The following is a 16,446-nucleotide window of genomic DNA, read 5'->3' as shown; positions in this document are numbered from 1 at the left end:
GTCTGGGGAGCAGTCATCAGGGGAAACAAAATGGGTGCTGTCCCATTAGCTCACACAAAACCTGTCCTGATCACACTGAAGGACAAGTTACTTTACAACACTGAGGTAAAGAGCTGCCTCCTCCTCCTCCTCCACCTCCCTACTTGTCAGGGATTATGATCCTGAATACAGATGATAAGAAGTTTAGCTGAATCTGGGGAATTTAGTTCATGAGGAGACATGAAGTACAGAGAGGACAGACAGGGCAGGCTGTGGTAATAGAGACTGTAAACAAGTGCGGCTGCTCATTATTCACACCTCACCCTCCTCTCATGTCTCCTCATCATCTCCATTCCCACAGAGATTCCCCTGTATTCAGGATCATGATTACTGGCAAACAGAGCAGGGAGGAAGAGGAGGCAGCACTATGGCTCATTGTGGTGAAGTAACTTGTCCGGCTGTGTGATTAAGGCAGGTTTTGTGTGTAGTAATAGGACAGTGGCCATTTTGTTTCCCCTGATGACTGCTCCCTAGACAAATCGAGCCATTATAAGTAATGATAATAATAAGTAATTGCGAATATATTTATTATAAAATAATATAAGTATTTTTATTTATTTTTTGTATCTGTACAGACGGATCCGCACCGAAAATTCAAACGCTTGTATCCGTTCATAACGTATCCGTTTGTATTATTCATAAAAAAAATAAAAATGTAAGTCAAAACGGATCCGTCTTGACTTATATTGAAAGTCAATAGGGGAAGGACCCGTTTTCAATTGCACCATATTGTGTAGGTGAAAAACTGATCCGTCCCCATTGACTTACATTGTAAGTCATGACGGATCCGTTTGGCTCCACATCATCAAGCTGCGTTTTAGTGACTGAGACCAAATGCAGCCAAATTGATGCATTTTGAACGGATCCTTATCCATTCAGAATGCATTGGGGCTTAACTGATCCGTTTTGGGCCGCTTGTGAGAGCCCTGAAACGGATCTCACAAGCGGACGCAGAAAGCCTAACTCTTTGTGACAGAACGGCTCAATGTTTTTAATAAAGGCCAATTGAAAATGTGATTTTTAGTAAAAAATTTGTAAAATAGAATCAAACAAAAATTGTCTCCGATAGTGTACATAGCCTTTAAGTAGTGAAGAGAGTGCGGGACACACTCATGGAACCGATTATGTATGGCATTATGTAGCTTGCTATGTAATGTAATACTTGCAAGCTAAAGCCTCATGCACACGTCCGTGAAACACGGACGGTGTGATGCCAGCCTGGATTTCTTCTGAGTGCAGGAGATCATACCAGTGCATTACAGTACTGCGGTGGCAGCAGGAAGCACGCGGCATCAAAGCAACCAATGACGCCGTGCGCTCCTGCACTCAGAAGAAATCCAGGCCGGTATCACACGGTCAGTGTTTCACGGACATGTGCATGAGGCTTACATACATAAACGGTGCAAATAAAAAAAAAAAAAAAAAAAAACAACAATTGTTTTTAAACCCATAAGTAATGAAATAATAATGATAATAACAATAAAAAAATGATGTAAAGGTGTCCATAGTCTTACAGTGTGTGCTTCCACAAATATACCATGACAAAATACTCTAAAGAGAATATGAACTAAATATTCAATAAATAGAAGCTGAAATAAAATACTTAGGGGGTCATTTATTGAGACCGGTGTTTTAGACGACTTTGGCGTATCCACCGCCAGTCTAAATTTAGAAAATTCTCTACAACTAAAGTGAAAAGTAATTAAAAATAAATGATGCTACAAAAATGTCCCCATGCATCATGTAGTACTTTCAAAAACATCTGCTTTCTAATGTGACATTACCCATGAATGCAATGTTCTGTTTCTGCAGAAGTTCTGGAAGTTTAGGATTTTCTGAGGCATGACCCCATCCAGCCCACACAGCCTGCAATAAAGAAATAAACCTAACTAGAATACATACAGAATAAAGTAGAACATTCATACAATTATGGTATAATGCCGGGAAAAGTAAGCAACAACTAGACAGACTCGTAGTTGTGTCCCTCAGTGACATAAATGCAATTACATGGAACAAGTAGGTGCAGCAACTTGCACCTTAGTTCTTATGGAGGGCTGAAAGGCTACATTTTGAAGAATGCTCTTTTTTCGACACTAAAGCAGCATTAAGAACAGACTAAACGTTATCCATTTACCTGAACTGGAATTCTTTTGGCAATATCAACTATTAACTCAACATTGGCATAGTTGTTATTATTTGGGCCTCCTGGGACTGGAACATAGTGATCTGCCATCTTGATGTATTCTGCAGAATAGATGTGTGAAAAAGAAAAAGGAAAAACAAAATTAGGAAATTAAAAATGTTCTTAACCTGTACGTATAATGTGCTATGAAATTACACTACCAGTTTGCAGTCATAAAAAAACGGTAACAATTTTAACACCTGCAACAATGGAGGTGCAAGGAAAGTGAAACAACCTTCAGCAACCAATTAACCTATTGGGTTTCTGCCATACTTTTTATAAAAATTTCTCCCCACTTTACTATGTGAAGTACCTGCATTAGCTTTAAGATCCTCAGGAGTAACCATAACCACAAAACGTATTGCCCGTTCATTGCGGAACATTTCATAAGACCATCTCCGAATAGACCGCATACATTTGACTGCAGCAATTCCATTATTGGCTATGAGTACCTGTAAGTAACACAACAGAATAAGATCATTTTAATTACGTTGTAATAAGATCTGAGAAAATAAAATAACCATAATCTATGTTTTTCTGCTTGCAAACTGTGGCTCACACCAGGGCCAGACCTCAGCAAAACGGTGCAGATGCTGTGTCCACCGCACTCCCGTAGAGTCCACTAGCTGCATTTGAATACCGCCATGGCTCTGCCATACGTGTGCTGCAGCACTGGTAGGATCCATAGGGTTCCATTTGTGAGGATTCTTGTGCGGAAAAAAAGCCAGTGTAATAAGTACACTGTATCTGTACACAAGTCTTATGGACACGTTACTTTTTTTTTTTTCATGCAGAAACTGAGCTGCTGTGCGAATTTTAAAATCTGCAGCATTTCAATTCTTTGTGCGAATTTCACCCTTTTCAATGCAAGGGTGAGATTTCTGGAAAGTCTGCATCAAATATGCACCAAAAACGTAAGTTACAAATGCAGTTATTGGTGCGGAAACTCGCAGAAATCTACATGGAAATCTGTGCAGGTTAGACGTACACATTGCCCATTTGTATGCAGAAAATCCAGATGAAATCCGCACAAAAACCAAGTAAATCTGCACTATTTATCACCTTTCTTTTTTAACAACCCCATTTAAATTTATGGGGAAAACCACTCTATATAAAGTGCACAAACAATTGATGTCCTGCGCAATTTAAAATCTGCATGACAGGTCAATTTTCATGAGCAAGAAATATAAACAGTGTAGGGGCTCATGCACACGACCGTAGTTTTGGTCCACATCTGATCTCCATTTTTTGTGGATCGGATGTAGACCCATTTACTCCAATGGGGCCACAAAATATACTGACAGCACACCGTTCCATGGCCCTGCAAAAAACAAACAAAAAAAACATCTACTATACTTGTCTGTTTTGCTTTGGGCCAGTATCTGTGTTTTTGCATATCCGTGGCTTGTAGACCACAAAAATGGCTATGGCCATGTGCATGAACACTAAATGAGATCTGGTATTCAACCATCATTCAAATCTCATTCTCACTTTGCTGGTACTTTGTTCCACTGTGTTTTTTTCTGCACCAAAATCGACATGGAAAAACATACATAATCTGCAACTATGCACCCCCTCCCTGTATTGCAATGTTCCAACAGCCCTGTAACATACTGTGACATGATGCACAGACTGCTCTGGTATAAGTCTCATCTCTGCCCCCACACTATCTACTCTGTCCTTTATACCCCCTTCTCTAGCTGGCCCATAAGTTAAGGGAGCCCATAACAATCTTGAACAAGGGCCCACACAGACCTGGAGCTGGCCCAGACTCACAGGGAGGTGTGTGAGAGAGTACAGTATGTACACAGAGCAAACATAGTCCCTGAAGGTCATGTCTGTCATGAAATCACACAGACACAGTATTTATGGAAATGTTCCACTACATAATAGGCCTTCCTATTATAAAGCCGTGCTACAGTCTGAAAAAAAACCACAAACGTTTTACTTGGAGGTGGAGAGACTAACTACATATGTAGGACCAGGTATTGGAAAATGAGCAAGCATTTAAGGAGACTAAATTCCTTGATATTGTAATTATAGCTGGAAAACAGTATTAGGCTACTTTCACACTAGCGTTCGAGCGGATCCGTTCTGAACGGATCCGCTCATATTAATGCAGACGGTGGCTCCGTTCAGAACGGATCCGTCTGCATTATATTGGCAAAAAATGTCTAAGTGTGAAATTAGCCTGAACGGATCCGTCCAGACTTTTACATTGAAAGTCAATGGGGGACGGATCAGTTTGAAGATTGAGCCATAGTGTGTCATCTTCAAACGGATCCGTCCCCATTGACTTACATTGTAAGTCTGGACGGATCCGCACGCCTCCGCACGGCCAGGCGGACACCCGAACGCTGCAAGCAGCGTTCAGGTGTCCGCCTGCTGAGCGGAGCGGAGGCTGAACGCCGCCAGACTGATGCATTCTGAGCAGATCCGCGTCCACTCAGAATGCATTGGGGCTGGACGGAAGCGTTCGGGTCCGCTTGTGAGCCCCTTCAAACGGAGCTCACAAGCGGACAGCTGAACGCTAGTGTGAAAGTAGCCTTACCTGTGATTCTAAGGCCTCATGCACACGACCGTGGTGTGACTTGTGGTCCGAAAAACACGGATGGCGTCTGTGCGCGTTCCGCGGAAGAGCATGGACAGCCTTCAATATAAAATGCCTATTCTTGTCCGCAAAGCGGGGCCACAGAACGGAGCAACGGATGCGGACAGCACATGGAGTGCTGTCCGCCAAAACGGCGGCTCGGATGCGGACCAAACAACGGCCGTGTGCATGAGGCCTAAGGGTTGTCAGAGTTCTGAAAAAAAAAATATATATAGCACTGTAAATCTGATGGGCAGCAATATATAACTAAGCTAAGGGCTCTTTCACACCTGCGTTGTTCTTTTCCGGCATAGAGTTCCGTCGTCGGGGCTCTATGCCGGAAGAATCCTGATCAGGATTATCCCCATGCATTCTGAATGGAGAGAAATCCGTTCAGGATGCATCAGGATGTCTTCAGTTCAGGACCGGAACGTTTTTTGGCCGGAGAAAATACCGCAGCATGCTGCGCTTTTTGCTCCGGTCAAAAATCCTGAACACTTGCCGCAAGGCCGGATCCGGAATTAATGCCCATTGAAAGGCATTTATCCGGATCTGGCCTTAAACTAAACGTCGTTTCGGCGCATTACCGGATCCGACGTTTAGCTTTTTCTGAATGGTTACCATGGCTGCCAGGACGCTAAAGTCCTGTTTGCCATGGTAAAGTGTAGTGGGGAGCGGGGGAGCAGTATACTTACCGTCCGTGCGGCTGCCGGGGCGCTTCAGAGTGACGTCAGGGCGCTCCACGCGCATGGATGACGTGATCGCATGGATCACGTCATCCATACGCATGGGGCGCTCTGACGTCATTCTGGAGCGCCCCGGGAGCCGCACGGACGGTAAGTATACTGCTCCCCCGCTCCCCACTACTACTATGGCAACCAGGACTTTAATAGCGTCCTGGCTGCCATAGTAACACTGAACGCATTTTGAAGACTGATCCGTCTTCAAATGCTTTCAGTTCACTTGCGTTTTTTCCGGATCCGGCGTGTAATTCCGGCAAATGGAGTACACAACGGATCCAGACAACGCAAGTGTGAAAGAGCCCTAAGCAAGTTTTCGGCCAAATTTTTTTTTAATCTATTTCCTCATTTCTCTGGTTCTCTTTTGGCCCTTTGTTTACCTGCACTAACAATCATCTCTGCCCCTCCCCTTTCTCTGCAAAGGGAGTGAATATAAGTGCTGCCCTAAGTGACATGTCTGCCTGCTGGGAGACTCAGCAGCATGTTGTATGTGTAGGACTACAAGTCCCAGCTGTACAATGACACTGCTGATACACACAGGATTTTCCCCCTACCTGTTCTTGTGCAATGCCCTGCAGAACTCCTCTGTAAGCTCCTGTGCCCAGCATTTGTCTCCTCACTGCCTGCAGCTACTCATTAAAGCCTTCAGCCCCGAGTCTGTGCAGCTGAAGAGGTTAATGTTTTTCCTCAAGCATCCAGGGAGAGAGCAATAAGCAGCAGACCGCAGTGCAGGGGGCGCGGCCAGCACAGTGAGGTGTCGTGTACAGGCATATATCTGCTCTCTCAGGCTTGTGCACAAAACATCATCAGAGCTGTGAGAAAAGCTGAAATCACAGGTCATGTGACCCTCAGTGAAATCTGAAAAAGCAGCAACTGGAGATAAAGTAAGTGAATTGTAAAGTCCTTACATTTGCCTAGTTAGAAACATACAAAGAACAAAAAAATAACTCAGACAACCCCTTTAACATCAGGTGAGAATTACACAACAATGATCATTATCCCATACTTTGCTTTAAAGGGCATCTGTCAGCAGAGTTGAACCTATGACACTGACTGACCTGTTACATGTGCGCTTGGCAGCTGAAGGTATCTGTATTGGTCCCATGTTCATATGTGTCTGCATTGCTGAGAAAAAAGATGTTTTGATATATGCAAATGAGTCTCTAGGAGCAACAGGGGCGTTGCAGTTACACCTAGATGCTTTGTTCTCCTTGCAACTGCCGTGCCCTCTCCACTTTAAATGTCAGCTCCAGGCGGTGTAAACCTCTTTCGGTCAAGCACCTGTCAAGTGCAGAGGGCATGGTGGGTGCAGAGAGCAGTGCCTCTAGGAATAATGGCAACGTCCCTGTTGCTCCTAGGGGTTCATTTGCATACATTAAAACATCATTTTCTCAGCAATGCGGGCACATATGAACATGTGGCCAACACAGTTGCCTTCAGCTGCCAAGCGCACATGTAACAGGTCAGACAGTGTCATAGGTACAAATCTGCTGACAGATGCCCTTTAATTCTAATCAGTTTAGTTTTTTGTGAATTGGTAAATATATTCGGTCTAGTTTGTCATGCGCTAGCCTTACTAAGAAGTAAGATGTACCAAATGTATGATTGATTCCAAATTACTTTTGGCAGGCCATGTGTCAAGAAAGCAATAAGCTGGTGCAGATTTGCGCCATGATTTATGCTAGTTTATGGTGTACATTACACTCAATCAAAATTGTAAAAAGTTACTAACTTCCTTGAAGTATGGTGCATGCGCAAACATTTGTGACTCTTGCCAACCAAAAATTAAACAGGAAACATCTTACACACCTTCTCAATAATGCGGTTGCCCCCAAAACGTGTCACAAACTCCGCTGGGGAAGCAACAGTGAAGTCTCGCTGGAGATCAAGTTTCTTATGTTCTCGTCCCTTCTTCACGAGGTGCAATCCAGACATGCTGGACCTAAACAAACATGAAAAAAAATGTAAGTTTATTTCTTTATTTGTGAACTGATTTCTGACATACTTACTACTCAATCAATTGTAGCTACTGTCTTGTATCTATTTTTTATCATCCAGCCGACATCACTTCTTAACCCCTTAAGGACACAGCCTTTTTACACCTTAGGACCAGGCCATTTTTTGCAAATCTGACCAGTGTCACTTTAAGTGCTGATAACTTTAAAACGCTTTGACTTATCCAGGCCGTTCTGAGATTGTTTTTTCGTCACATATTGTACTTCATGACACTGGTGAAATGAAGTCAAAAAAATATTTTTTTTTGCACCAAAAAATACCTAATTTAACAAATTTGTGGAAAAATTAGCAAATTTCAAAGTTTCAGTTTCTCTACTTCTGTAATACATAGTAATACCCCCAAAAATTGTGATGACTTTACATTCCCCATATGTCTACTTTATGTTTGAATTGTTTTGGGAATGATATTTTATTTTTTGGGGATGTTATAAGGCTTAGAAGTTTAGAAGCAAATCTTGAAATTTTTCAGCAATTTACAAAAACGACATTTTTAGGGACCAGTTCAGGTCTGAAGTCACTTTGCGAGGCTTACATAATAGAAACCACCCAAAAATGACCCCATCTAAGAAACTACACCCCTCAAGGTATTCAAAACTGATTTTACATACGTTGTTAACCCTTTAGGTGTTGCACAAGAGTTATTGGCAAATGGGGATGAAATTTGAGAATTTCTTTTTTTGTCAAATTTTTATTTTAACCCATTTTTTCCACTAACAAAGCAAGGGTTAACAGCCAAACAAGACTGTATCTTTATTACCCTGACTCTGCCGTTTACAGAAACACCCAATATGTGGCCGTAAACTACTGTACGGCCACACAGCGGGGCATAGAGTGAAAGGTGCGCCGTTTGGTTTTTGGAGGGCTGATTTTTATGGACTGGTTTATTTACACCATGTCCCATTTGAAGCCCCCTGATGCACCCCTAGAGTAGAAACTCCCTAAAAGTGACCCCATTTTGGAAACTACGGGATAAGGTGGCATTTTTTTGGGGACTATTTTTAGGGTAAATATGATTTTTGGTTGCTCTATATTACATTTTTGTGACGCAAGGTTACCAAAAATTGAAATTCTGAAATTTCATCTCCATTTGCCATTAACTGTTGAGGAACACCTAAAGGGTTAATGAAGTTTGTATAATCAGTTTTGAATACCTTGAGGGGTGTAGTTTCTTAGATGGGGTCAGTTTTGGGGAGTTTTTACTCTAGGGTACATCAGGGGGGCTTCAAAAGGGACATGGTGTCAATAAAAAAGGCCATCAAAATCGGCCTTCCAGAAACCATGTCGGTCCTTTCCTTTTGCGGCCTCCCTTTTACTGATACAGCAGTTTACGACCACAAATGTGGTGTTTCTGTGAACTGCAGTATCAGGGTAATAAATATTAAGTTTTGTTTGGTTGTTAACCCTTGTTTTATTACCGGAAAAAACTGATTGAAATGGAAAAGTGCCAAAAATAGCGGTTTTGGCACTGTTTTTTTTATTTTTATTTTTACTGTGTTAATCTGGGGGGTTAGGTAATGGGATATTTTTATAGAGGAGATTTTTACGGACGCGGCAATACCTAATAAGTCTACCTAAAATAAGTTTTTTTTTACAATTATTTAGGTTTTTGACTATATTATCTTTTTTGATACAAATCTTTTTTTGGGTATCTCTAAAGTCTAAGGGTCATTTTTTTTTTTTTTTTATCCAATTATCTCATGTGGGGACTCATTTTTTGCGGGATGAGCGGACGGTTTTATTGGCACTATTTTGGGGGCTATATGACTTTTTTATCGCTTGCTATTAAACTTTTTGTTATGTAAGGTGACCAAAAAATTTTTTTTTTGCACCTATTTTTTTTTTTTTTTGACCGTGTTAATCTGGGGGGTTGGGTCATGGGGTATTTTTATAGAGGAGATTCTTACGGACGCGGCAATACCTGATAAGTCTACCTAAAATAAGTTTTTTTTTACAATTATTTTGGTTTTAGACTATATTATCTTTTTTGATTCAAATTTTTTTGGGGGTATCTCTAAAGTCTAAGGGTCATTTTTGTAAAAAAAAAAATTATCCAATTATCTCATGTGGGGACTCATTTTTTGCGGGATGAGCGGACGGTTTTATTGGCACTATTTTGGGGGCTATATGACTTTTTGATCGCTTGCTATTAAACTTTTTATTATGTAAGGTGACAAAAAAAACCTTTTTTTGCACCTTTTTTTTTTTTTTTTCCTTGACCGTGTTAATCTGGGGGGTTAGGTCATGGGGTAGTTTTATAGAGGAGATTATTACCGACGCGGCGATACCTAATATGTCTACTTTTAATAAATTATTTTAGTTTTTTTTGGGTGTCTCAAGTCTGAGAACCAGTTTTTTTTATCCGATGTCAGTGCTAAATTGGGATATAAATTTAGTACTCCATGGAAGTGTGATACTCCCTGAAGCAACCGTCAATGCAGAGGCCCGGATGATCGGGGCAAGTGTCGCACTGAGTAGTTGTGTCCTTCCGTATCCCCCTCCTGCGACACACTCTGCACTTTTTTTGGGTTCGTCCCTTCTTTCCAGTATGGGGGACCACACCTGGAAAGTGTTGGCCAGGGACGATCCGGGCACCTACAGTTCCCGAGGTACTCCGGCCTGCTCTTTCCCGGTCCGAAAAGATCAGGGCCTTGAGGACTGCCTCATAGAACTGGAGGAATGTCCCTGTGCTGCCAGCGCTTCGGGATAGTACAAAAGAGTTGTACATGGCAACCTGCACCAAGTAGACCGCAACTTTTTTGTACCATGCCCGGGTTTTGCGCATGGCGTTATATGGCTTGAGGACTTGATCAGAGAGATCAACTCCTCCCATATACCGATTGTAAGCGACGATACAATCGGGCTTGAGGACCGTTGCCGCGGTACCTCGCACAGGGACAGGGGTGATGCCGTTACCATGAATTGTGGACAGCATAAGGACATCCCTCTTGTCCTTATACCTGACCAGCAACAGGTTTCCAGTGGTAAGGGCACGGGTCTCACCCCTGGGGATAGGTACCTGGAGGGGGTGGGCAGGGAGGCCGCGTTGATTTTTCCGCACGGTCCCACAAGCGGACGTGGATCTGGCGGCAAGGGACTGGAACAAGGGGATACTGGTATAAAAGTTATCCACGTAAAGGTGGTAACCCTTATCCAGCAGTGGGTACATAAGGTCCCACACAAGTTTCCCGGTAACACCCAGAGTGGGGGGACATTCTGGGGGTTGAATCCGGGAATCTCGCCCCTCGTACACACGAAATTTGTAAGTGTACCCTGAGGTACTCTCACAAATTTTGTATAGCTTCACGCCATACCTCGCCCGCTTGGAGGGCACATACTGGCGGAAAATGAGTCTCCCCTTGAACGCAATGAGAGACTCATCAACCGCGACCTCTCTTCCAGGTACATAGGCCTCCATGAATTTGGCCCCAAAGTGATCGATGACCGGCCGTATCTTGTACAGACGGTCATGGGCAGGATCACCTCGGGGGGGACATGCTGCATTATCGGAATAATGCAGACATTTCCGGATGGCCTCAAACCGGGAGCGTGTCATGGCTGTACTGTAAAGTGGGGCCTGGTATAGGACGTCCCCACTCCAGTACAGCCTGACACTGGGTTTTTTGACCAGGCCCATATGCAGCACGAGGCCCCAAAATGTCCTCATTTCGGCTGCACTGACCGGCGTCCAGCCACCGGGCCTGGCCAAAAAGGAGCCCGGGTGTTGAGCGACGAACTGTTGGGCGTACAGATTCGTCTGCTCCACCATCAGATTTACCAGTGGGTCACTGAAAAAATGACAAAAAAAGTCATATTCAGTGTAGCCCACTGTGGAAATCTGGATTCCTGATTGGCCTACAAAATCAGGAATCACAGGCTCGTATCGCTCTGGGCTACACCAGACAAGTTCACCGGCAGGGGGCTCCGGTGGATTTAACTGGTGGGCCGGGAAACCAGTACGAGCCCCAGAGCTGCTCGTACTAGTGTGGGCCACAGGGTCCCTAACATGGCGGTCCCCTTGCTCCGCCTGGCGGCGTCTCCGCCGCCTTGGGGGCTCATCATCATCGCTAGATGATGAGGAGGATGCGGATGACAACAGGAATGTGGGGTCATCCTCATCCTCACTGGGACTCTCGGAGTCAGAGGCAATCTGGGCGTATGCCTCCTCGGCCGAGAACGTCCGGCGGGCCATAGGGGAGTGTGTGTCTGCGTGTATATGTGCGTGTGTGTAACTCTTTATTTTGTGTGCGTGTGTGTGGGGGCACGGGTGTTCACGAACTCACCCTAAAACTAACAGAAAAAAAATAAAATAAACTAACTAAAAAAAAGGGCAAAAAATGTGGGGAAAAAAATTCAAAACCGCTGATCAACCGTCCGAAGTTGATCAGCGGTGGGGTGTGCGATGCGCTAACAGTGGCCGGACACTAAGTGCCGGCCACAGTCAGCGTACACGAAAAAAAAAAAAAAATGCACCCCAAAAAAGGTGGGGGGGGGGGGGGGCAAGTGGCAGCACCCCTGGGGGGTCTAGGGTCACACAGCTGTGCTGTGGACCCCAGACACCCTAACTTAGGGTGATGCAATCAAAGTTCAAAAACTAACTTTCCCTTTTTTTTCCCTGCCTAAACCAAACTTTCCCTAGCTGTCCCTATGTACCTGATGGGGTCCTGGGGGGCACAGATCGGGTCCTGGGGGGCACAGATCGGGGTGCAGGCAGCGGTGGCAGACACGTGCAGGCAGCTCCTCTCTCCTCCGGCTCCGGAACACAAAAGGAGGAGGAGAGGAGCGCCTGCCTCTTTTGAATCTGCCGCCGGACCGCCCACAGACCAATCAGAAAGCGATCCTGAGTGGTGATGTCACCATCACCACTCAGGATCGCTGGATGGTGATTGGTGGGGTGAAATCACACCACCATCACCATCCTGTTCCGGGTTATCGGGACTTCAGAGACCCGAATAACCCGGAAACGCAGAAAACCGCAGGTCTGAATTGACCTGCGGTTTTCTGCGATCGCATACATGGGGGGGTCACCGGACCCCCCGGCGCATTTGCTCCAAGTGCCTGCTCAATGATTTGAGCAGGCACGGGGTTCCGATCACCGCCCGCCGTGCGGCGGTGATCGAAAATGCACAGGGCGTACATGTACGCCCTGTGTCCTTAAGTACCAGGGCACAAGGGCGTACCTGTACGCCCTATGTCCTTAAGAGGTTAAAGGGGTTGTCCCACGAAAAATATTCTACAGTTTTTTAAACCAGCACCTTAATCTGAATACTTTTGTAATTGCATGTTCGGTAATTAAAAATTTTGTACAGCCACTGATTTATTCAATAAAATGTATCTGTATAGCGCCACCTGCTGTTTGTTCTTATTTCTTTGACCTGCTCACTGAGATGGCTGCACATGCTCAGTTCCATCCTTCATCTGCCTCCTGAGCTGTGATAGGGAGAGCTGAGACACGCCCCCTGAGCTGCAGCAGAAAAGACACTCCCCCCTGAGCTTTCAGCTCAAATCTAGCAGAGCAATGAATGGGGAGATCTCTAGATCCATGTGATGTACCGGGCTGGTTCTAGCTTTGTTTGAAAGAGGTTGTCATGTATTATAAGATGTCTGATTTTCATTTTTTACATTAGTCATGGGATAATTCCTTTAAAACTACCAATAAAGGCAATCACCCATAAGTCTTTAGTACAAGCAGAAGTGTGCTTCCCACATTCAGGAGATAGAGTACAGTGCTCCTGTGGATAGGGGATAGCTTCATATAACCAGAATATCACTTTAACTAAAATATAAACTGAAAAACATCCCAAGCCACCATTAGCATAAATACAGAATCAACACACACGTATACAACACATAGCTAGGTCCAGAAATATTTGGACAGTGACACAATCTTCAAGATTTAGGCTCTGCATGACATCACATTGCATCTGAAATGAAACAACTGAGATGCAATTGAAGTGTATACATCCAGGTTTAATGCAAGGGCTTGTACAAGTAAATACCACAACACAAATTTCAAAATATGAAATTCGCTCATCCCTAGCCTAGATGGACATTACCAAACGCAAAGTTTCCTCCTTTGCCAGGCCTTTACTGCAGATGTCTTCAGTTGTTGCTTATTTGTTGGTCTTTCTGCCTTAAAGGGAACCCGTCATAAACTTTAAGCTACCCATACTAACGGCAGCATAAAGTAGAGACAGGTGAGTTGATTTCAGCAGTCTGTCATTTAAAAGTGAACAGTAAGTGGATGCCGAGAACAGACATCACAATCATTGCAGACTGGGCCTCAAAAAAGAGTCACGGCCACCTGAGAAGAGTCCTGGTTATCCATTAATTCCTGCTTTCCCTGCCCAACTGGCCCAACTGATGACTGACAGTCTTCTACCTAGTTTTCCCCCTTTCTCTCTAGGAGAGAACTGCCAATCATCAGCAGATGGGTGAGAGAGCAGGAGATTAGGAATAACCAGGACTCGATCGGATTAAAGGGGTTCTGCACTTTGTTTCAACTGAGGATCTATCCTCTGGATAGATCATCAGCTTCTGATCGGCCCGGTTCCGGAAATACAGACCCACACTTCTGGGTCTGCATTTCCGTTCCCAAAAAAAATAGAACATGTCCTATTGTTGTCTGCAATTGCGGACAAGAATAGGCATATTCTATTAGTGCCGGCAAAGTGCGGAACGCACATTGCCAGTGTCCGTGTTTTGCAGATCTGCAAAACACTTACGGACGTGTAAATGGACCCTAATTCTGTAATTAATCCACGTCAAAACCTGTTTGAGTAAGAGTATGGTCACACAAATCTAAATACTTGCTGAATATTTGCTGAAAAATCAATGGCAGAAATCCGACTTCTGCTGCAGATTTGAAATCTGAATGTCAAAGAACCGTGGTGGAAATCTGGGGCCGCATGGCGACATGTGTCACGCAAAAACAAGCCATTTAACAAAACATATGTGCGAATTGTGATGGGGGTCCGATGTTAGGCTGATGGAGCTTGGGGGTCTGATCTGAGGTCTGAAGAAAATTATTTTTTTCTTATTTTACTCCTCCAAATCCTAGGTGTACCTTATAGTCCTGTGCATCTTATAGTCTAGATTTTAAAATATTATATTTACCGGTAAATATTGCAGTCAAGGGTTAAACTGAATGATGGGGTTCTCCACCTAAATCAACCACCTTCATAAGGGTATGTATCCAAGCCCGGCCACGATAACCAATGACCACACGTTTTTACAGCAAAATTATATGTTCATTGGTTGCCATGGGTGGGAGTGACTTGGTAGCATGTGGCCAGCCGCACCGTGGGCTCCTACCCTGAGGCAGCTCTCCCAAAAATCAGCAGTTATTACATGGCACCTACTGAAGTCAACAACCAGTAATACAGTACATGACAATCTCCGCCACCAGATGGTAAATGTGCCCGATGCGTACATGTTCTGTTAATAGCTTTTCTCAGAATTGTGTTTAAATGGCAAGCTGTCACCTCTCCTGACATGTCTGGTTTAGTAACTACATGCATTCCCAGAGTAATAATCATTCCGGAGCATCTATTCTTGGGACTCTATGATGTGTCGATCCTGTATTACTCCTGCTAGAAGTTTCTGAATGGATTGTCGAAGGTCCACTTGGGTGCTACCTTTTTGGGGTGTGTCCCTGCATAGTCTGACACTATCCAATCAGTGCTGCCAGTGTCAGACTGTGCAGGGACACACCTCCAACTGGTAACACCCAGTTGGACTCTACTGCAGACTGCCGGCAATTTATTCATAAACTTCTAGTAAGAATAATAGAGGAATGGCACAAGATAGAGTGATAAGAATAGATGCTCCAGAACTGTTAGGCCTCTTTCACACGAGCGAGATTTCCGCGCAGGTGCAATGCGTGAGGTGAACGCATTGCACCCGCACTGAATCCGGACCCATTCATTTCTAGAAGCCGCCCAGCGAAGTGAATATTGATGAGCTGGGGGGCGGTTGCCTGGGCAGAAGTAAAGCTGAAACGCCGCCCCTTGGGCAGAAAGACGAGCAATTCTATCAGGTTATAAAACATCATTTTACAGTCTTCATAAGGTGGACAGGGGTTAGACTTATATGTTTTTAATACACAATAGAAGACCTGTGCATACATATATATAGCTAATTATGCTTATTCGGCCTGTCAGTGTCCCTTTAATCCACTTGTTCGCGCAGCCGGCATCTCTTCTGTCTTCTTTGCTGTGCACAGGAAAGAACCTGTGGTGACGTCATTGTGCTCATCGCATGGTCCGTCACATGATCCATCACCATGGTGATGGATCATGTGATGAGCGCAGTGATGTCATCAAAGGCCCTTTTCCTACTGCACAGCAAAGATTAAGACAGAAGAGAAGCCGGGATGCGCGAACAAGTGGATTAATGTGAGTTAAATTATTATTATTATAATAATATTTTATTTATTTTTTAACCCCTATTTTACTATGTATTCTGTATTAAGAATGCTATTATTTTCCCTTATAACCATATTATAAGGGAAAATAATACAATCTACACAACACCTAACCCAAACCCGAACCTCTGTGAAGAAGTTCGGGTTTGAGTACCCGCAACTTATCCGGCCCAAAACCATGATGCCCGTGTGAAAGAGACCTTACTGCAAGGTGGATGCAAGTAGTTGGTAAACCAGACATGTTAGGAAAGGGGACAGCTACTCTTTTAACACAATTCTAAGGCCTGTTTCACACAAACGTGTGAACTCCGTTGCCGTATTGCAGACTGCATTTGCGGATCCGCAATACAAGGGCGCCATTCCGTGGGCATTTCGCATCACGGATGCGGACCCATTCACTTGAAAGGGCTTTCAAATACGGAGATGCGTAGCGGATACCTTAGTTAGTTTTCTATGT

General features: G+C 44.1%; 1 protein-coding gene across 3 annotated transcripts in view; it reads right to left on the bottom strand.

Annotated features, from left to right (window-relative positions):
- ACACB (acetyl-CoA carboxylase beta) overlaps positions 1-16,446 on the bottom strand; it is a 185,135-nt gene that overhangs the window by 107,659 nt on the left and 61,030 nt on the right. For all 3 annotated transcript variants that reach the window (XM_044275356.1, XM_044275357.1, XM_044275358.1), the window contains 4 exons: positions 7,361-7,493; positions 2,535-2,673; positions 2,174-2,283; positions 1,824-1,905 (listed from right to left, as the gene is read on the bottom strand). In XM_044275356.1, coding sequence (XP_044131291.1) covers positions 1,824-1,905; positions 2,174-2,283; positions 2,535-2,673; positions 7,361-7,493 — 464 coding nt within the window. The remainder of the gene's footprint in view (positions 1-1,823; positions 1,906-2,173; positions 2,284-2,534; positions 2,674-7,360; positions 7,494-16,446) is intronic.

The sequence above is a fragment of the Bufo gargarizans genome, chromosome 1 (genome assembly GCF_014858855.1).
Source record: "Bufo gargarizans isolate SCDJY-AF-19 chromosome 1, ASM1485885v1, whole genome shotgun sequence".
NCBI classification, from domain to species: domain Eukaryota; kingdom Metazoa; phylum Chordata; class Amphibia; order Anura; family Bufonidae; genus Bufo; species Bufo gargarizans.
The sequence above is the reverse complement of the archived record's forward strand: the minus strand, read 5'-3'. Positions and strand labels throughout refer to the sequence as shown.